Below are 20621 nucleotides of genomic sequence, written 5' to 3'. Positions count from 1 at the left end.
GGAAGATCTAGATATGGAATGTTTTACATTTAATGAATTTGGAACAAATGAAATAAAAAAAATTAAATTAAGTCCTGATAGTTTTATACAAATTGCAATGCAAGTTACATTTTACAAGTTACATGGAAAACCACCAGTTCATTACGAGACTGCAGCATTAAGAAGATTTCAAAATGCACGAACGGAATGTATTAGATCCACTAGTATTGAATCCATAGATTTTGCAATAGTTATGGTTTCTAATAATTTAAGTATAAGTAAGGAAAAAAAGAAAGAACTGATGATTAGAGCAATACACATGCATAAACAAATTGCCAACAAGGTATATTTATATATTGTATATAAATAGATATTGTATTTTATATAATTACAATAAATTTTTTAACGAACATACCATAGGCAATAATTGGTGAAGGTGTTGACAGACATTTATATGGTTTAAAAATGATAGCCATGTGTGATGGAATAGATCTTCCAAAATTATACAAAGATATAGGGTATACAAAGAGTACATATTTTACTCTGACTTCTAGTCAGGTAATTTTTAATTCTAATTTTATAATTTATAGCAAAGCAATTAAAATTCTTGTATACTAAACAATTAATATATATTGTCATTCACAAGTATCATCATAAATTTAAGTGGTATTTTAGGTACCTTACAAAAGTGCATCTTTTATGTGTTATGGTCCAGTTGTTCCCGAAGGTTACGGATGCTGTTACAATCCACGACCAACAGATATTCTTATTGCTTGTTCTTCTTTCAAATCATGTGGAGATACTAGTTCAAAAAAGTTTGCAAATATTTTAAAGGAGGTGTTGCATAATATGATAAAATTGGGAAGTGTGTAATTGAAATTACTTTCATAAATGATGGTTGAAATTTATATACTTGTATTTTTTATAGATAAGTAACTTTAAGTTTCAATATTTATCAAAGGTATATTTATATGCTTTAAGAAATTTAATTTTATGTTGTTTTTCTTCATATAATAGAAGAAAAAATAATGTATACTATTAATTAAAGATAAAGAAAATTAAAAGGAAGAAATAAACATAATTACTAAGTACTTGATTATAACTCTTCATGCGTAATAGAAGATGAAGATCTTTCTGTGGGGAAGCCCCAAAAGAATGTAGGATATCCTTTCATTTCTCTTTCTCTTGCAGCAAAAGCTGAGAAAGACGATATGCAATTTCCTATAAAATAATTTGCTCTTCCAAGAATAGCTAAATCTAAATGAGGAGATGTAGGTGAATCTTGTCTAAAAACATGGATCTGTAATAAATATCCAGATTATATTTGATTTGAACTTTTTTTATAAATATTGTTATAGATATATGAATTATATTAATTAATTTCTTACTTCCATCCGTGCCAAGGCTTTAGTAAGTTCTTCGATCATATAATTATTATCGGACGCTACGAATACTGATTTTATGTCCTTACCATTACGAATGACACGCTTTAGATGGCGTACTATTAAATCAAATGATGGTAAACACATAGCGGAAGTTGCTTTTCCACGTTCGTTTCGATATCCAAGGCATTGAGGAGCGGCAAAAAGATTTGGCGTGCTTGATATAAATTCACAAGCACGAACCTATAGACAACAAAGCACATTTTGATTTAAGATTTTAATTTTGTATTACTTTTTAAATTCATAATTTATTACATTCTGAATATTTAAAAAGTAGTATTGGTATATACCCAATCAATCCCATTACGTAAATGAACTCCTACAAATGCCCTCCTTGGTAACTTTTGTTTTATAAATGTTTTTGCTTTATTCAGCATGTCTATATTCCATTCAAGACATTTATGCAATTTTTTATTTTCCAATTGAACAGGAAAACTAGCAGGTGCACCTGTAAATGCTAATACTGGCCAATTCAATGCAGGATATTGTTTCTTCCATTGCACTGCCATGTCTGTATGATAAACATCATAATGAAGGGGACCATAAAATTCTGATTTTACAAAATCTATGTTGTATGTATCCCAAAATGGACCAAATGGATTTCCCTCTTTAGCATTACATGAATCTCCTTTCCCACGTGCAGAATAGCAAAAAGCTAAAAGTGACAGTATGCTTCAGAAGAACATTTTGTCTTTCCATTTAACAGTCAAGACTTACATACTCTTTCCTTAGGTTGCCATATTCTTGGTGCAATATCTTGCATGAAGTTTTCCATTAATACTGCTTTATGGCAACTTTGCACTTGTGAGACATTAAAATATGTATCAAAAGGAACTTGTATCTGAAAAATTACAAATTCACTTACAAAAATGTTATATAACTTATGTAAAATATTAAATGCTATTGTTTACTAACAGATCTAGTTTCTCCAGTCCTATATTCAACCCATGGTGGTAAAACTAGAGTACGATTTAATGCTTTTGCAAATCCTAAAGCACCTAAAAAATGATCTGCTTGATTTCCAAATCGTCCTAAAAAATGTAATTACATTGGTAATTTAAACAAACCATAATCATTTCTTTTCTATCATAAAAATATTATTAAAATCTTACCCATACACGGACAATAAACAATGTATCCATTTGTATCAATATCGAAATCTTCACAGCACGTACTATAAAACTTGGTCATTAGTAAAATAAAAAAAATAATACTGAACATTATGATCGAATTTTAAAAAATTTAGTTTAGTTAATTATAAATAACTTATTATATAAAATGTAATGGGTTAGGAATGCAATAAACAATTTAATCTAAATTATTCCGGTCTTTATGCATTTCCACCATTGCTATGGATACGTGCATTGATTACCGAAAATGTAGAAATGCTTTCAAAATCAAAGCATAGGGAAAACAGACACGATGTAGGGATATTATCTTCTTCCCTACTATTGATTATATTTTATTTAATACTGTTACGTTCTATGATTTTCATGTGTAAAAATAGAAATATTAGGCGAGCACCAACAACCAAATGTTAAAAACTACTATATGTTGCGTATGGCCAAATCTTTCTTTTACTTCTATATCATAAATTGCGCAATGTTTTCTCTTTAATATTTGGAAGGATCGATATAAGACCACCACAGATGAGGACAGAATAGACCTATCACCTCATCGGAATTTATGTTTCATGTTCTGAAATACGTAAATTAAGGAAATATATGTATATAATCTAATTATATAAAATGGCACAGTCGACAGATATAAAAGATTCTCTTTTGTTAAATCTGCATATAAAAATATTCACATACATTGGATTGAGTGGGTATTTACGCAAGATAACTCGTCCAGGTATTTAGCAATACAGAAATGAATAACATAACGAAAGGAATACGGGTAGGCAAGAATAGCACTAAAGTAATGCGTTAGACAAGGAAAGAAATATCGTTAGACAAGGATAGCAGTAGAGTAATGAGTTAGACAAGGAAAGTTATAGTGGTAGATAAGGAAAGAGAAAAAAAAAGGTGAGCGAGACTTACGCCATCTCGCGTTTGGTGACGCGAACTACTATTTCTTAATAGGATAACAGAATATAAACAGAGGTATTAGACAAGGATAGCACTAGTGTGCGACAAGGATAGCGAGAAAACGCTTCCTATTGGTCAGCGGGCCGCCGAGCTCCACGTATCGGGCTCCAGATTAAGTCGATCGATGAAAAATCATTAATAACTCAATAATTAGGATGATTTTATGAACTTTTAAAATTGAAGAATGAAGTATGGACTTTCAGCAACTTTCACATATAGTTTTTATTGCACTAAACCCTTTCAATAATTAGTCATTAACAATTATTGTGTCGAGTGTCGGCAGCGATATCGTACACCCTTCTGGTTTTTCATTAATTTTGTAGCTTTGTATAAATATGTTATGCACTTTCATACATGTGTTAGAAAGGCTATTCCTTTAGCTAGTTTCTCGTTATATTTTCATTAACATAGTCGTCGTAATTTGCGAGCTATTAAACATTATTTGGATAAGTATTATACTCGTTGTATTTAACCGTAACACATTTCCGCAATTTCATTAATAACTCAATAATTACGATGATTTTGTGAACTTTTGAAATTGAAGAATGAAGTACGGACTTTCAGCAACTTTCACATATAGTTTTTATTGCACTAAACTCTTTCAATAATTAGTTATTAACAATTATTGTGCGGAATGTCGGCAGCGATACCGTACACCCTTCTGGTTTTTTATTAATTTTGTAGCTTTGTATAAATATGTTATGCACTTTCATACATGCGTTAGAAAGGCTATTCCTTTAGCTAGTTTCTCGTTACATTTTCATTAACATAGTCGTCGTAATTTGCGAAATATTAAACATTATTTGGGTAAGAACTACACTTGTCGCATTCAAACGTAGCGCATTTCCGTCATTTTTGTGAATAAGCATGATTAATTGTGTACTTTTAAGCATATAGAATGTAGCATAGTCTTTTTACTATATTCTCCAATAAGTTTGGAATATGTATCTGATGTGGTTTATGAAATATTAGCAATTGTTTGTAACAGTTGAGTATACTCGAGTACGATGAATAGAGAACGCTCCCATATAATCTTTAATAACTCCTACATTAAACCGAATATATTAATAAAATTATATAAGAATATAGCCAAAAGAGTTGCCTTTCAGCTGCGTATAGTTAATTGCACGAGAATTTAGTAGAAAGCTGTGAAATTATTGAAAAACCGTAAAGGTACTTGACGGTATGCGGTATCGTTCCCGACATCACGTACTGAAATTGTTAATAACAAATTACTGAAAGAGTTTAGTGCACTGAAAACTATATGTGAAAGTTGCTGAATGTTCATACTTCATTCTTCAATTTTAAAAGTTCATAAAATCATCGTAATTATTGAGTTATTAATGAAATTGCGGAAATGTGTTACGCTTAAATACAACGAGTATAATACTTACTCAAATAATGTTTAATAGCTCGCAAATTACGATGACTATGTTAATGAAAATATAACGAGAAACTAGCTAAAGGAATAGCCTTTCTAACGCATGTATGAAAGTGCATAACATATTTATACAAAGCTACAAAATTAATGAAAAACCAGAAGGGTGTACGATATCGCTGCCGACACTCGACACAATAATTGTTAATGACTAATTATTGAAAGGGTTTAGTGCAATAAAAACTATATGTGAAAGTTGCTGAAAGTCCATACTTCATTCTTCAATTTTAAAAGTTCATAAAATCATCCTAATTATTGAGTTATTAATGATTTTTCACTGACCGACGCGATTTAGGACATAGAAGGAGTAACATGGCGGCCGGCGGACCAATAGGAAGCATTCTCTCTCTATCCTTGTCGCACACTAGTGCTATCCTTGTCTAATACCTCTGTTTATATTCTGTTATCCTATTAAGAAATCGTAGTTCGCGTCACCAGACGCGAGATGACGTTAGTCTCGCTCACCTTTTTTTTTTCTCTTTCCTTGTCTACCACTATAACTTTCCTTGTCTAACTCATTACGCATAATAAAAGCACTGATTTTTTACACAATCAGTATTTCAGAAATTTCGATCGATATCTCAGAATGTATTAATAATTATGTGTTTTGGTAAATTTTGTCTCGATTTTTATATATATCTTAAGAAAAAGAAACAGTGAAATTAATGATGAATTTTTTTAATAGAAATATATTATAATTAAACAATTGTGAATGTTGTATTAAAATAATATTTCATTCTATACTTACATAAAATATACTAATTGATATGTTATATAAAATAAAGTATTAAGAATACTAGAATTAATGTAAATAAAAATTAGAGAAGAGAATGGGTGTTTTAAAAAAGAACCAGAAGAAAATATAGGATAATTAATTTATAATTATTTTAAGTTTATAAAACATTTTGTATACAAAAACGTACTATAAACCCATTAATACAGTACTAGCTGTAATCGGTGTTTGCGAAGGAGCACTGGCTTGTCTTACACTCATTTCCCAAGTGTCCAATAATTGAGATACAGAAAACCGACGAGGAAGTTTTGTTATACGTGCGTTTAAAGCTTTCTGTACTGCACACAGGAATGTTGTAGCATATTCATGAGGTGCCATTACACAACGCGGAGGTGTTAATGGATAGTCGGCGGGAACTGTAACTGATACAGGCGGAACACACGGAAGATGACGATCATCCAGCCAACATATTAGCTGAATACATTTTGATCCAGTTTGTTGTGCTGGATCCAGGCTAACCTGTACATATTCATATATGGTTATGTACATATAAAAATATGGCAACGTTCTAAATCACAAAGAAACATTTATTACCTTAAATCTTTGGTCTAATCGAGCTATTTCTCCTTGTAATACATCTGGTATTTCACTTAGAGATTCTTCTATTTTTTGTTTCTTTAATGGTGGTGGCAAATTCCTAGATGGATAAATTTTACTACTATAAGATATCTTACAATATAATTATTCACAAGTGAACATAACTGTTACTTACTTTATTTCTGGACCGAATAAAGCTTCCAAACACGGTCCGAAAGTACGTTGTAATGTATGATTTACTACTGGACTTTGGAGGTGAGTGCTTACAGCCTCTAAAAGTGGACTAAAGAAATGATGTTCTTTAAGTGTTGTGACTGGAGGTCCAACACTAGCATCATTTCGTTTAAAATCTAATTTTTCAAGAACAACTTCACATTTTAATAATGTATCTAAAGGCATTCGTTTGCTAGGATTTGATAAAATTTCTAAAAGTTTCTTCATTTTACTTAATTTATCAACGTCTGCAAAATAAAAAATTGTATAATTAATTATATATACAAATGAAGAAATTGATCGAGATTAATGTTAATATAAAAATTACTTACTTCCTTCATTTCCCATTTTAGAAATCATTCTTCGTAATGGTTCTACATATTTACTTAATTGTCTGACTTTATCCCTATATGCTTGATCTTCCTGTTGTGGACTTGGAGTAGCACCTACACCCCCGGGAGTATTTAAAGAACTACTAGGAGATGGTGCCATACCTAATTCCACAGATATTTTATGTTACTTTTATGGTATTTTGGTGATAGTAATGTTAAATTTATAATTCCTTTATTAAACACTATTTTAACATACCCACAGATCGTTGTGGTCCTGCCATCATTGCATGTTGTGGGCTTGATGATGGAACTAATGCTGGTGATGCTACCATTTGATTACTGTAATGTATATGTTGTAGTTATAACTTTGAATGTAATTCAAAAAGTGTATTTAGATAAGCTATTTAAAAGAAATAACCTTGATGGTGCACCCAAACCAGCAGGGCTTGGCGCTGATGGCGATGGGCTTTGACCTAAAAATTGGTTTGGTGTAACATTTCGAGGGCCAGGAAATCCAGTGTTTATCATTTCCCCTTGCTATAAATAATAGCACTTATGAAAATTTTTAAATAATGATATTTGTATATTAATTTTTCACTCATTATACCTTTCTTTGCATGTGACTTAATTGCTGCTGCATTTGACCAGGACCTAATTGTCCTGGAGCAATTTGATTCATTTGTTGAGGCATACTTGTTTGAATTCCACTCATGGATCCACTAATTTGATTACCTATTTGATTAGATAATTGATTTTGCATTTGAGTCTGAAAAAAATTATAATTTATCATTTATTGATATTTATATTTGTTATAAGGATAAAGAATATTTTTTTTTTTGTACTAAATACATACTTGCATGTTTTGTTGCATTTGACCTGTAGTTATTGGTCCCATTTGATTAGGAACCATTTGATTCATTTGCTGAGGAATATTTCCTTGTCCCATTTGATTCATTTGTGTCAACATTGCATTAGTTTGCATAGTTTGAATAGCACCCAAATGACTTATTGGACCACTGGTTTGAGCAGGCATCATGCCCATTCCTGGCATTTTGCTTTGCATACCTTGCATGGTTATAGGTTGTCCTGGTCGCTGATTCAAGCTTTGTAATACTAAAATAATTGATAGTACGAAATAAAATAGTTATTCTATGTGAATGAATCGTTATTACTTGTTTTTAAAAATATAACACACTACAGTAATTATATGGATAAAATGATACCACTATTCTTTTTTTAAAAAAATATATTTTCTCAATCAATGATCTTTTTAAACATACAATGTACCTAATACCTATATATTAGAAGGTAATATCTTTGAAAAATATGTTACAGAACTACATAAACAATTGTAATTAAAAAAAATTTATCATTTTATACAGTTTAAATAAAAAGTAATAAATGTAAACTTAAATATAGACATAATAAGAAACACCATAATATATTTCACCCTAAATAATTAAAATATATAATTAAGGTGATGGTGATGTTTCATCAAAGCTGTTATTATGTTCATTCATAAATGTTGTAAATGCATCCATTAAAGGGAGGTCCAAAAATATTTTTAATCGCTTTTCTAGTTTGGATACACACATTTTCCTTTGTTCTGCTGATACATCATAAGAATGTACATATGAATATGTAAACTTTTCAGCTTCAAAGTTTGAATCTAGCATTAGATCTAGAAAAATAATATCTTTAGGACTTGTCCTTTCTATAGCTTTTGGCCAAGCTTTTTCTTTCAGTACTATTTTTACATTAGTCAAAGATTTATTCATTTGAAATTCAATATCTTTATAAGCTTCTTTTGTACTGTCAATCATTTTATATATATATTCTAGTCTTTGTACAAAAATTTCTAACAAATTTTTTACTTTACGTATTATTTCAAGAACTCTTGGTCCAGTGGGATCATAAGTACCTTTTTTTATTTTATTATGAAGATTTATTACATCTGGTAACAGACTGCGTCCTAGACTAATGTACCATTTACGTAATAGTTTAATATAAACAAATGTTATTTTAAATTTGATGCCTGGTATATGAATTCCATTACTAACAGGTTTATAAATATAAGTTACTCTGTTATCTGCTATGTGAACTGTCATACCACATTGATCTTTGATCTTTTTTGCAAGATTTGTTTGTTCGCGTAATGTGCGCTTCCAAGATTCGTGTAATAATTCTTCATCGTTTCTACGTTCAATATATTGACGAAAACCAGCTTGAGATGGTGATTGTATTAATCTTTTATATGTCTCTGAATTGTCAGAGTCATAAGCAGGTTCACTTTCTATAGAGCTTTCATATTGCGAGTAATACATGTTAGTGAACCCTGACATTTTTGAAACTGTCTTATAAACTATATATTTAAATGTATTTCGTATAATTTAAAAAACAATAATTTTATTTAACTTTTATTACTGTAATTATTATGTTATGTTTCTTGTTTTTTTAATAAAAAGAAAGTATCAAGTAAAGTTATTAATTCATAATATTTTAAATGACAGTCACTTTAAATCTTGTATCTTTAGAATGATTCCTTCTAGAAACAAAAGTTTCAAATTTAAATATTACTTTGTTTATAATGGAATCATCTTAGGATGTATATGTCTTCTTTATATATTGTTGATATTTTAATTTTGAAAGATGTAAATTGTGATATGTTTCATATATAGGGTGGATAATAACTTTGTTTACCTAAAATATTTCTACCTTTCTCGAAAGTATAAATAAATTTGATTTATGAAAGTTGTACAATATTAAATAAGCCATATGTTTTTATTCCTAGTGCAATAGCAAGTTTTTGGTCGATTTAGACGACATATAGTATAAAAGCAATTAGAAGTAAATAAGAGATAAATAATGATTTTTACATTATAAGAAGTATTCATAGTGATGTTTATTTATATAGATGGAACACTGCAATCATCGAAGTGACGATCGGAATGATCATTTATAAATAAAGAACCAGAATTTCATTTGAAGTATATGTATTAAGTAATATGTATTATACATAGAATAAAAGAATATGTATTAAGAAATCTGATGCTCACATTACCAGCAATGATGAATGCCATGCATATTGTGCATGTATAATAAAAAGCACACGGAATATAATCTTTTCGAATCGGTGAATGAAACGCGGTAGACTAATTTCGTTCATCCACCATAACTTGCGCTAGAACGACTAAAAAGCAACTTCGGTTTTTCCAAATTTCAACTAGATGTTGTGGCACAAATTATACAAAGTGTATTTATTCCTTAATATTGAACTCGCAGAAGGATGTCTGTAGATGATCCACCAGTCCGTCTGCAAGCAAAATAATGGGGAACATTTTCCTAGAAGTATTCCACCCATGAAAGCTAAAGAAAACCCTCAAAGAAGACGCAGTGTGCGCGAAAAAAAAAATAGAGTGAAACTATGGGGGAATATAAGAAATGTTTTGTTGCATTACATGTATCATAATGCCTTGAAGTTTATCATTTTGTACAAAATTATTAATAAAGAGATTTATTGCACATATCTGTCTAAAATTTGTATAGAATTGTCTTCTTTGGATTTCAAGTTATGGCTTGCTTTGAATTACTGTGGGCAGTTTGGTCATGCACATCAGTGAATCAATTTCCAGCATAACTGATTAAAAAACATTGTACTAGGAAGTACTGACCACATTAGAAAATATGAAGTAGTATATCGTTGCGCTATATACTACAATTAATCCGCAAATAGTAAGTATATGTGTATTTCAGCAATTTGGCATTACTAATACTGTATCAATGTAAATGGACATCACTCCAAGCATCTTTGTGACATAGAAATCACTTTTTTTACCCCTTTCTTTATAGTAGAATGACTTTATACTACAGGTCGTTGAAATCGTCAAAGTACCCGCTATTGCACAGAGAATAAAAAAGTGTGGCATATTATTTGAAAAAATGAAAGTGACATTAAAATCTCAGATGCACCTCTACCCATAGAAACATTATTGCTAGGATAATTGCAGACAGTTGCATTGCACATGATATCCTTACTTTTTTAAAAGATATAATTACTTATAGTATTTAATAATTGACATATTTACAATTGGTAGCAGTATTTGCAGGTTGTTGTGGAATTATTCCTTGAGGATTAGGTCCAGGTCCATTCATATTCATCATTTGATTGTTACCCGTTCCTTGGCGTGCCAATGTTTGTAATGCTCCAATTGGGTCAGGCATTCCCTGATTTCCAGAACCAGCTGTACCTGGTGCTGTACCCCCTGCACCCTTTTTAGAATCTGAAAGAATTAGTGTAATATAGTTTAACCATCAATTGTGTAAATATAATTTGTATAAATTAGAATATGTATATATTACTTAATTCTCTGACATGTAGAATCAGTCTGGCTACAAAACCTAGATACTCTTCCTACAAAAAAAATAAAGTAGCAATTAATAAAGTTAATTAACAATTTTATCTTTAGAGTTTATGGTAAACAATACATCGATAAGTTTTATCTACAATATTTAATACATTATTAATTTGCTTAATACATAATCTGGAATAAATATGCAAATAGAGAAGAATTACAACAAACCTTAGTTTTTGCTTTTTGAAAAACATGATTTTCCATTTCAATACTATTTTTTGAAGTGGGCATTCCAGATATCTGTACTGCTTCATCTCTGTATAAACAATATTCAATAAATACAAAGGTATATACTTTATTTTTATAAATATACGAGTTCGCTTTTATTTTTACACAAATATTGCACACTACATGAATCACTCATTGTTTATTATAATGCATATTATTATAACTATAAAGATTTTAGAGACATAAATTAACTTACATTTTTGCAATTACACTTTGCCGAAAATTTTGTGTTCTCCAAGAATTTTCGTCTGTTGCCATTTTTAATGTTTAATAATTAAATCAACAATCGAAGCAATCACACAACTTTCTTTTCCCGAAGTAACTCAACGACTAAACACCTATATAGTAAACTGAGAGCTTGCTATTCGTAGCATAGTTTGGAACATAAAGGCATTAGTAAATAGCCTCTTTAATCACGTTTCTATGAGAACGATAATTATTACATTTCATGTATATAAGTAGCTATTGCTTAGTTTGTTGCATTCAATTTAATATTCAAAAATATTGTATAAAATTATAAATAAGACATTGAAAATGTTAGGAATATGTAATTAATTAATCTTTTGCAAAATTAAAAATTTTGAAATTGGTTTGAAAAACAAATAGACTCAAAATGCATTAATTTTTGGATATTCAGCTTACGATAAAGAACAAAATTTAAACCTTACCTAACTTCTTATCAAAAGTGGAAATTAATTCATGAAAATGCTGTGATGCATTATTTGTTCATCATGCTTGGAACTTTGCTCCTTAACCTTAAAATAAGCATACAGTTTTTAAGTAACCTCTAAATTAAAAATGGCAGAGTTAGAATTAACGGAGGAAGATTTAACACAAAAACATAAAAAAGAACGAAAGGAATTACAAGGTAACGGAATTAAATAACTCTTTTTAATATTTGTTCTTGTCAATTTCGGTTGATATATTCTTTTTCTCAAATATAAAAATATTTAATTGTATTTTTAAATTTAGCACAAATACAAACGTTGAAAAAGTCAATTTGCAAGGGTGATAAGAAGAAAAAAAGAGAAGTGACTGAGGAAATTGGTCGTTTAGAAGAAGCTTTAGACAAGAAACAAGAAGAAGAGTTAACTAGATGGAAAGTTGCACATCTTAATATAAATAATGTGGAAAATGAAAATGCAGAAAATAGTAACAATGAAAGCACAAATGACAATAAACAATGTGATCAGCTAACACAAAGAGTTTCTAAGGCACAAAAGAGGAGAGACAAGAAAGCAAATGCAGAGAAGGAACGGAATCAGAGAATCATAGAAGAAGAAGCATTAAATGTTTTTGGAAAGAGGAATGTAGAATTACAAACGATTAAGAAAATTCTTTGTGAACGTGGTTTAATGATTTATGAAATTCCAAGTGATGGTCATTGGTAAATTACTTGTTTACATAATTTATATTAGTTTTATATTAATTGTATATACTGATTGTTACATGATTGCATACAATTTTTCCAGCTTATACAATGCTGTTGCACATCAGTTGAAGGTTATAGGAGAAACTCCATTAAATTTGCATGATCTCAGAACAAAAACTGCTGTACACTTAAGGGAAAATATGAATGAATTTTTGCCATTCATTTCCAATCCAGATTCTGATGATTTTCTTTCACCAGAGCAATATGAAAAATATTGTGATGATGTTGCCAATACAAGTGCTTGGGGAGGAGCTATTGAGGTAAGTTAAAGTTAAATGAAAAATATTTGTATTTTTCTTTAATTATACTTATAGAATTATTTTTATTTAAAATAGCTACAAGTTCTTTCGCATGTACTGAAATGTCCAATAGAAGTCATTCAGGCATCAGGTGCACCATATGTTATTGGTGATAACTATAATAATGAAAAAAAAATGATAGTGACTTATCACAGACACATGTATGAATTAGGTGCTCATTATAATTCTGTCACCAAATATGTTAAAGAAGAAGAGAGCTGATAAAGATGGATATCATATTTGGCTAATATTTGCAATGGAGAAATTGAGCACACCTATTAGCATATTTTATTATGATGCAATATATGAACCATTTAAAGAGCTGCCACATATAAGTCTCCAGGAAACATATCAATTACATCTTAAATTAATATTTCAACGTTTCTCTGGTAACCTTAACTAATCATATACTTAAAAGTCTGTAATTTTTGTTAATAGTAAGTTAGATTTAAAATAATAAGAATTAATAGGTCTTCCTTTAGGTTTTTTGTAAAGGATTATCGTACTATTGTGAACATTTTATTTATTTATTATTTAAATATTTGACAATATACAGAAGCTGCCAGCATACTGCAAGTACACATTACTGTTCAGTGCTTGCTTGTTTTGAAGTTTTAATGTAAATACAAATTTAAATACGATTTACGTTTTTTATAATAAAAGTTTAGTCTTTAATGAAAATTAAACAAATATTTAAAAAAATGATTACTTTAGAAATATTAAGATTGTGTGTATGTATGAATATATGCTAATACTTTTCTCATGTGTTCTCATAGTTTTATGCTATTTTGATGGTAAGTAATATGTATAAAATGTGAAATAAAAATGGTAAAACGTTCTAGTTTAGTTTTCAAAAAGTATAATTTATTTCTTTTTCAAAAGTTATATCCATTGAATAGTTTGCACATTGTGAAATCATATACAATCACAGTATTACATTTTCACTTTTCCACATCATTTGCACTATCATTTGACGTTTTATTATCTTCAGTTACACATTGATTTTTATTTGGATCATCCGGTTTCATTTGTGGAAATAGTAATACTTCCTGTAAGTACATGTATATCTTCAGTACCACATTTTCCTTATAGTACTATTATTATATTAAAACTTACTTTAATGTTATTTGAATCTGTGAGAAACATAGTAACACGATCAATACCCATTCCCCAGCCAGCAGTTGGTGGTAAACCATATTCTAATGCAGTACAGAAGTTTTCGTCAATTAATTGTGCTTCGTCATCTCCGGCTGCCTTATCCTTTGCTTGTTGTTCAAATCTGTGTATAATAATGTTGAAATGGAATTAATAAATTAATTATTGTAATTGCAATTAATAAAAGTTTTTGTTTTAATACCTTTCCCTTTGTACTATAGGGTCGTTTAATTCTGTGTACGCATTGCAAACTTCTTTTTTCATAATAAATAATTCAAATCGTTCTGTTAAGCCCTGCTCAGAACGATGCCATTTTGCTAATGGGGACATGATTTGTGGATGATCCAAAATGAATGTAGGATTGATACAAGTTTCTTCTATAAATTCTCCAACAAGCTGTTAAGAATATGCTGATTAGTATATGCATTTACTTATTATTTTTAACTTTAGAAATAATTTTACCTTATCTAGTAATCTTGCTGTTGTTCTTGGTGAAGGGCACTCAATTTCATGTTTGGTACAAAGATCATTAAGCATTTCATTTGCTTCTAGAGTATTTAATTTATCTGCTGGAGGTAACTTAACTTTTAAGAGTTCTTCTAAAGTTTTCATCATTGAAACACGTTTAAATGGTGGACTAAAATCAATTTCTACCGCTTCGCCCTCTGGCCCATCTGGATGGTATGTTATTTTATAACTACCATGTATTGCCTTCACCATGCCTGATACCATATCTTCTGTGATAGACATCAAGTCGTTATAATCTGCATAGGCCATATAAAATTCACAAGTAGTGAATTCTGGATTATGTGTCAGATCTATTCCTTCATTTCTAAATTGTCTTCCAATTTCATATACTCTGTCCAATCCACCTACAACTAACATCTAGTCATGGAGAGAGTAATGTATTAATACATACTTTACATATAATAGTTACTTATAATTATACAAAAATATTCTTTACTTTAAGATACAATTCTGGAGCAATACGCATATACAAGTCCATATTTAATTCATTGTGATGTGTAACAAAAGGTTTGGCTGTTGCACCACCAGCAATCATATTCATCATTGGTGTTTCAACTTCTAAAAATCCAAGTTCGTCAAGAAATTTACGAACGTATGCGACTATTTTTGATCGGGTGTGGAACGTTTTTCTCACTTTATCATTTAATATGAGATCCAAATAACGTTGGCGAAATCTTGTTTCCTAAGTGATTAAAAGTAATACAATTATCATTGGTCAAAAGTCTAGATGAAAGCCTTTTTATTACTATTTTATTTTTACCTTATCTTTCAATCCAAAATAAAGATTTGGCAACATATGTAAACAGGGACTCAAAAGTGTAATATTATGTGGCATAATAGAAAATTCACCCTTCTTAGTTTTTCCAGGATTTCCAATTACACCAATAATATCACCCCTTCTTATTTTAGAAATGTCAGTGGTAAATTTTTCTTCATTTTTATAATGTCTTGCATTTGCCATTACTTGAATTTTAACACCTTCTCCTCTGAGGTCATAAAAGATAAGTTTAGCACCAGATTCTCTAATGGCATGCACACGACCAGCAATGCTATGTACTTCATTCTGTAGGAGTTCTCCATTGTTTATGTTATTGCTAAATTTCTTGATGAAATTTTCCAATGATATTGATACATGAAACTTATGAGGATATGGAACATCATTTGTGTTTTTAAGATGAGTGATTGCTTGTGTCCGAAGTTTAATGTATTCCTGAAAAGTAAATATGGTAATTTTAATATTCAACTTAAATACAATAATGGTATATTTGGACTAATATCCTCCTCTTTCACTTCGTTTTTCTCTTGTGCTTTAGCTTGGGCTTTTGTTGATGTCTCAGCTTCTTTTTCTGCCTTTTCCTTTAATTTTTGTTCTGCTTTCAAACGTCTTTTTAATTCACTGTAAGTGGATTTAAAATGTTTGAAGTATAGCTTTTATTTCTCAGATACGAAAAAATTTTCTTAAGTCGTACGCACTTCGTGTGAAAATGACGTATAGGTATCTGATGCAATTTTGTTTTAAAAAGCACCGGTAATACCACGTCAACAAATGCTTTGGTTATGTTACACACCATAATTAATTATAAGTATTGCTGGTATTATAGTAGTCGTTTATGTACACGTATATATAAAATAAATATATTTACTTATAGATTTTTGTAAAATAATACTACTTAGCTCTTTGGAGAATTATATCTATGCAGACAGTTATCCATAAAACAATGTGGATGACCAGAGCATGACATGTGATCATTCTACCTTATCTAGGTTATGTTACAATTACAAGTACAGATAATAAGAAATTTTACACAGGCGTAAGATATAAAATTTGTAAATTTAATTTACCAACAGAATCATTATTTTACTCACTTTTTTGATAATTTTTCACTCATAGTGTCAGCCATGTTGGTAAACCTCTGCAGAAAGGATTCTTGTTTTTTGGTTGGCGAACCTGCAAGGTGGTTTCATCTGCCAAATTGAGTATCTCAGTCTTTCTCCGGCGCGTAATTTTAATCGTAAATTACTTTTTTGATTTAACAATACTTTTCTTACAGATTTTATTTTATTATTTCTATTACATGTTTTAAGTGCGTAAAAATATCCGAAAAAATGATTATTCCGTTTTAATTTAGACGTCATTGGTACTGATACAATATTCGAAATGTGTTACCTTGACAACAGCATTTGTTGATTCATGTGTTTAGAGTCTGCTGCTTATAATTAATGTCAATTTGAAAAGTGTTCCGTATTTGATAAAAAAAAAAGAAAAGAAATGGATGGTTATTTCGGTTATCATGAATTAAAAGCATTGCAAGAATTAATCAATCCTCCGAAAAATGATTCAGATTCTGAAGATGATTTACCACAGGCTGGCGCTCTAAAATTTGGTAAGTGAAACAACTTTCAGGATGCAGTTATGTCTGCTCCTACATATTTATTTTCTAACATAACATCGTGTATTCTTTTTTTCGCGAGAATTACAGTAAAGATAATAACATAACACATGTCGCTTTTGGATTTAGATACTTTGTATTAAACACGATTAATATGTATTAGCTTTGTTGCAGTAGAATAAATGCAATAATTATATTTCGATAAAATGAATTATAAAGATCGAAAATAGTTTAGAATATTTCTTTTTCTTTTAATTAATTTGATGTTTATAATAGTAACAATTCAAAATTGAAAAGAATAACAATTTATATATTTTTATGCTTAACACGTCGCTACCAATGTCACAATTACATTATGTACGTGACGCACCAATATTTATGACAGATCGATATTGCGCATATACAAGGTGTTCGGCAACAGTTGGTAGAAAATTTAAGGGATGATTCTACACGCGAAAATAAGACGAAAATCAAGAGTAGTTTTAGTTATTAACATTTAAGAATACCTCATGTAGAATATATAATTTGCACATTTAATACAAATTACACGCGTATGAGTACAAACCTACACTGTACTGAATAAAACTATGTACTCTGCAGGGAACGTGTTAAATTATGCTTCATTCGTATGAAATAACCAGCGATTAATTAACCCTCTATGGGCCGAATTTTTTTTTCGACTATAAAAAAATGTATGTAACGTAAAATTAAGAAATATCGTCCTATAAATACAGAAATTGTGCAACAAGGCGTTTACGCCATCTTGTGGAAAAAAGGTCAATTATTTAATAAAATATCGATATATTAGTATGTGACTTGAAAGTTACACGGGCCCATAGAGGGTTAATAGCAAAGTAGAATTCGTAAAATTATTTAATGTAAATTGGATATTACGAAATGACGTTGATCAAGGTACATGATATTAAAGGAAACAATACAAGTTTTCAATCAAATACGACTGTTCCTTATTTTTAAAAGATATTACGCAATGTAGGCAACAATATGATATTTTTATATCTGTAGTACCTTTCAGGTGAGTACATCATTATTAATAAAAATGAAAAAGAAGGCAGAGAAAAAAAATGTACGTGTGTTACGGTAGAAAGTAGGTTTTATAGGAGTATACGCGAGATGCAAAATGGATACTTTTTAAGGACCTGGAAATATCGGTGCCCAGAATGGGATGTCTCAGAACCACGCGGCGGGCCCGCATACACCACTGAAAGCGGAAGCTGATGATATTTGGCATCCGTCTGAGGCAGCCGCTCCGCAGAATTCGGAAGCCTATGATCCGAGAGAGGTGCCGGAATACGAGATGAAATTTAAGCAGGCGGTGACGACGGAAGACGTCTTTTTAGGCGTTAGTGTCGTCGCATCGATATGTACACCGAGTAAACCGGCTTGAAATTCGTATACTTTGCACGCGTTTGCGATGCAAACTTTCTGATTAAACCCCTTGGTTTATGTTATGCTCCAATCATGTCAAATGAGAGTTGCATACGATAGAGCTTCATTTTAATTCCAAGTTTAGGTTTAGTTTGAAAAGTAAAATCAAGAACCGTCGGACAATGAATTAAAAATAATAGTATTTCAGGGATTTTCAGCTGAAATAAAGTAGTTCGATTGTACGAAAATCGTAAGGCAAGGGGTTCTTTCGAAAAGGTATACCGAATCGAAGTAGAATTATTTGTGTAATTAGACAGCTTAATTTATTGCGTGATTAGTTATAGTTGTACGTTATGCTTACCATTGTAAAAGGTTCCGGTGTTTCAGAGTGTATTTGTTCTTTGCATACAATAGAATTTGTATTTCACACATTATCTTGCAGTTGAAGTATCTTATATTGCACGTAATTACGCGAAGATTATTACTAATCGACACTGTTCGTCGAATTATACGATTTGTAATATAGCTGCGTGATTATCTTAGCATATGAAATCTCTAAACTTCAAGCGTGATCTTTCCCTTTCTTTCCTAAGCAATATCCTCCCACCGTTTTTTTTTTAATTTTCTTACGATAGAGAAATAGGATTCACTCCATAAGATAAACCTCCTAAATATGTTAATCTTCTAATCTCACGAGACTTCTCTAAACTTCAGGCCTGTCTATCGCTGTAGCGTGATCTTCGTCTTTCTTTTCATAGCAACATGCTTCCGTCGTTTCTTCTCTTACGATAGAATACTGTAGCGCAATAGGATTTATCTCTGAATACCATACATTTAGTTTCCTTTGCAATAAACGAAGTCTTGTTAATTCAGATGGGATTCAAAACGCCAGGCACAGCATCCTGCGAGTGGCTGAACGTGTTCGTAAAGATGCCGCAGGAAGCACGAGAAAAGATCGAGCTGTCCGTGGAACCTGAAGCGATCGACGTGCGTAGTCCAAGGTGAGGGAGGAACCCGACAATTTATCTGCCTTCAATTCCCAGATAGAAGCCAGAATTTCTTTTGACAATTTTTCGCAAGCGTGTAAATTCGACGGAGTGTAAAGCCAGTGACAATTTTCCAGGTACCGGCTGCACCTCGAGACGCCGCAACCGGTCAATCCTAACGCCTCGTCTGCCAAGTGGCACAGCGACACCTCCACCTTGGAGATCACGCTCAGACTTGTACGCGAGCTGGACGACGTGAATTTTTAATCGACGATTAGGTAGGCTTTCAACCTCGACCCTGTACACAGCCGGAAGCGATCCTGCATAGGATGCGACCGGGATCGTCGTCCACGTCCGCGTGCATTACCGTTCGTAAAGTTGGGCTCACCGATCTCAAATTTCATTTTGTCGAGAGATTCCTTAGTATCCGGGCCCGGTCGCCTTTGAAAGTTCCTTGGCCGATGTAATATTTATGAGATGGGGTAATAATAGGGATCGGTGAAGTTCTTTAGGGCGAAGATATAGCAGAAAATGATGAATATAGGTGTGCATTCTGGGGTATTGATCGTTAACGGGAAGTTAGTATATGATTACAAAGGGAAACGTTATTTTTTGATGTAGACATTTTTTCTTTCAATGGTTCCAATTGTAAGTTCTGCAAGATTTGAGCTTTATACGCGATGATTCAGGAGTTTTCGTTATTTGATCGGGCTCAAGTTTTGCAGAAGTTTCGTTCTTGATGAGTTGGGATAGCCATGTATAATTAAGTATTAATGAAATTATTGTAGATCGTGTGGCTTTTGAATATTTCAATATTAATAATTAAAGTGCAAGTGTCTTGAGTGGAAGATCAGAGTTATGTTAGTGATTTTTGAAAATGTTTTCTAGGTATTCAGGTGCTTTTCATTAGAAGACAAATTTTTCCAGCTCAGAGTAAAGTTTCTATGGGAATTTAGCAATTTAGTTACATATTTTAAAATT

At 30.9% G+C, this 20621-nt stretch overlaps 6 protein-coding genes across 6 annotated transcripts in view; 3 read left to right on the top strand and 3 right to left on the bottom strand.

Moving 5' to 3' along the window:
* LOC108573712 (carnitine O-acetyltransferase-like) overlaps positions 1 to 915 on the top strand; it is a 2768-nt gene extending 1853 nt beyond the window's left edge. The window contains exons 7-10 of the mRNA XM_017936184.1: positions 6 to 322; positions 400 to 537; positions 655 to 844; positions 908 to 915. Coding sequence (XP_017791673.1) covers positions 6 to 322; positions 400 to 537; positions 655 to 844; positions 908 to 915 — 653 coding nt within the window. The remainder of the gene's footprint in view (positions 1 to 5; positions 323 to 399; positions 538 to 654; positions 845 to 907) is intronic.
* Positions 916 to 1075: 160 nt separating this feature from the next.
* Positions 1076 to 2642, bottom strand: LOC108573758 (GDP-fucose protein O-fucosyltransferase 1). Its single transcript, XM_017936238.1, has 6 exons — positions 2534 to 2642; positions 2337 to 2452; positions 2139 to 2262; positions 1712 to 2076; positions 1368 to 1604; positions 1076 to 1279 (listed from the first exon to the last, which is right to left on the bottom strand). Exons 1-6 carry the CDS (start codon positions 2640 to 2642, stop codon positions 1076 to 1078), a joined length of 1155 nt encoding a protein of 384 aa, XP_017791727.1.
* Positions 2643 to 5871: 3229 nt separating this feature from the next.
* Positions 5872 to 11740, bottom strand: LOC108573750 (mediator of RNA polymerase II transcription subunit 15). Its single transcript, XM_017936227.1, has 12 exons — positions 11661 to 11740; positions 11405 to 11492; positions 11184 to 11235; positions 10910 to 11104; positions 7678 to 7937; positions 7432 to 7590; positions 7243 to 7361; positions 7081 to 7163; positions 6825 to 6986; positions 6455 to 6740; positions 6277 to 6379; positions 5872 to 6201 (listed from the first exon to the last, which is right to left on the bottom strand). Exons 1-12 carry the CDS (start codon positions 11720 to 11722, stop codon positions 5872 to 5874), a joined length of 1899 nt encoding a protein of 632 aa, XP_017791716.1. The 5' UTR covers positions 11723 to 11740.
* Positions 11741 to 12185: 445 nt separating this feature from the next.
* Positions 12186 to 13516, top strand: LOC108573756 (OTU domain-containing protein 6B). Its single transcript, XM_017936236.1, has 4 exons — positions 12186 to 12332; positions 12437 to 12851; positions 12937 to 13156; positions 13232 to 13516. The coding sequence occupies exons 1-4, from the start codon at positions 12263 to 12265 to the stop codon at positions 13415 to 13417; spliced, it is 891 nt and encodes a 296-aa protein (XP_017791725.1). The 5' UTR covers positions 12186 to 12262; the 3' UTR covers positions 13418 to 13516.
* A 620-nt stretch (positions 13517 to 14136) lies between these two features.
* LOC108573745 (lysine--tRNA ligase) lies at positions 14137 to 16621 on the bottom strand. Its single transcript, XM_017936222.1, has 8 exons — positions 16352 to 16621; positions 16142 to 16274; positions 15639 to 16088; positions 15315 to 15560; positions 14813 to 15235; positions 14553 to 14746; positions 14312 to 14474; positions 14137 to 14244 (listed from the first exon to the last, which is right to left on the bottom strand). Exons 1-8 carry the CDS (start codon positions 16447 to 16449, stop codon positions 14137 to 14139), a joined length of 1815 nt encoding a protein of 604 aa, XP_017791711.1. The 5' UTR covers positions 16450 to 16621.
* A 526-nt stretch (positions 16622 to 17147) lies between these two features.
* LOC108573768 (protein PIH1D3) lies at positions 17148 to 19907 on the top strand. Its single transcript, XM_017936247.1, has 4 exons — positions 17148 to 17262; positions 18423 to 18628; positions 19528 to 19655; positions 19778 to 19907. The coding sequence occupies exons 1-4, from the start codon at positions 17148 to 17150 to the stop codon at positions 19905 to 19907; spliced, it is 579 nt and encodes a 192-aa protein (XP_017791736.1).
* The last annotated feature ends 714 nt before the right edge of the window (positions 19908 to 20621 follow it).

This window comes from Habropoda laboriosa, unplaced genomic scaffold (genome assembly GCF_001263275.1).
Source record: "Habropoda laboriosa isolate 0110345459 unplaced genomic scaffold, ASM126327v1 scaffold126, whole genome shotgun sequence".
Taxonomy (NCBI): Eukaryota; Metazoa; Arthropoda; class Insecta; order Hymenoptera; family Apidae; genus Habropoda; species Habropoda laboriosa.
The sequence above is the reverse complement of the archived record's forward strand: the minus strand, read 5'-3'. Positions and strand labels throughout refer to the sequence as shown.

Bases quoted from the DNA above. Each gene is read 5' to 3' on its own strand.
- LOC108573768 (XM_017936247.1), top strand. From the start codon at position 17,148: ATGGATGGTTATTTCGGTTATCATGAATTAAAAGCATTGCAAGAATTA. The intron at 18,629-19,527 runs GTTAGTGTCGTC...TTGTTAATTCAG, and splicing joins CGGAAGACGTCTTTTTAGGC to ATGGGATTCAAAACGCCAGG. The intron at 19,656-19,777 runs GTGAGGGAGGAA...ACAATTTTCCAG, and splicing joins ATCGACGTGCGTAGTCCAAG to GTACCGGCTGCACCTCGAGA.
- LOC108573745 (XM_017936222.1), bottom strand. From the start codon at position 16,449: ATGGTGTGTAACATAACCAAAGCATTTGTTGACGTGGTATTACCGGTG. The intron at 15,561-15,638 runs GTAAAAATAAAA...TTAATCACTTAG, and splicing joins ATTTTGGATTGAAAGATAAG to GAAACAAGATTTCGCCAACG. The intron at 14,747-14,812 runs GTAAAATTATTT...TATTCTTAACAG, and splicing joins CAGCAAGATTACTAGATAAG to CTTGTTGGAGAATTTATAGA.
- LOC108573758 (XM_017936238.1), bottom strand. From the start codon at position 2,642: ATGTTCAGTATTATTTTTTTTATTTTACTAATGACCAAGTTTTATAGT. The intron at 2,453-2,533 runs GTAAGATTTTAA...TACATTTTTTAG, and splicing joins TGTTTATTGTCCGTGTATGG to GACGATTTGGAAATCAAGCA. The intron at 2,077-2,138 runs GTAAGTCTTGAC...TGTCACTTTTAG, and splicing joins GCAACCTAAGGAAAGAGTAT to CTTTTTGCTATTCTGCACGT.
- LOC108573756 (XM_017936236.1), top strand. From the start codon at position 12,263: ATGGCAGAGTTAGAATTAACGGAGGAAGATTTAACACAAAAACATAAA. The intron at 12,852-12,936 runs GTAAATTACTTG...CAATTTTTCCAG, and splicing joins ATTCCAAGTGATGGTCATTG to CTTATACAATGCTGTTGCAC. The intron at 13,157-13,231 runs GTAAGTTAAAGT...TATTTAAAATAG, and splicing joins CTTGGGGAGGAGCTATTGAG to CTACAAGTTCTTTCGCATGT.
- LOC108573750 (XM_017936227.1), bottom strand. From the start codon at position 11,722: ATGGCAACAGACGAAAATTCTTGGAGAACACAAAATTTTCGGCAAAGT. The intron at 11,236-11,404 runs GTTTGTTGTAAT...TTTTTTTTGTAG, and splicing joins TTCAAAAAGCAAAAACTAAG to GAAGAGTATCTAGGTTTTGT. The intron at 6,987-7,080 runs GTATGTTAAAAT...CTGTGGAATTAG, and splicing joins AGGACCACAACGATCTGTGG to GTATGGCACCATCTCCTAGT.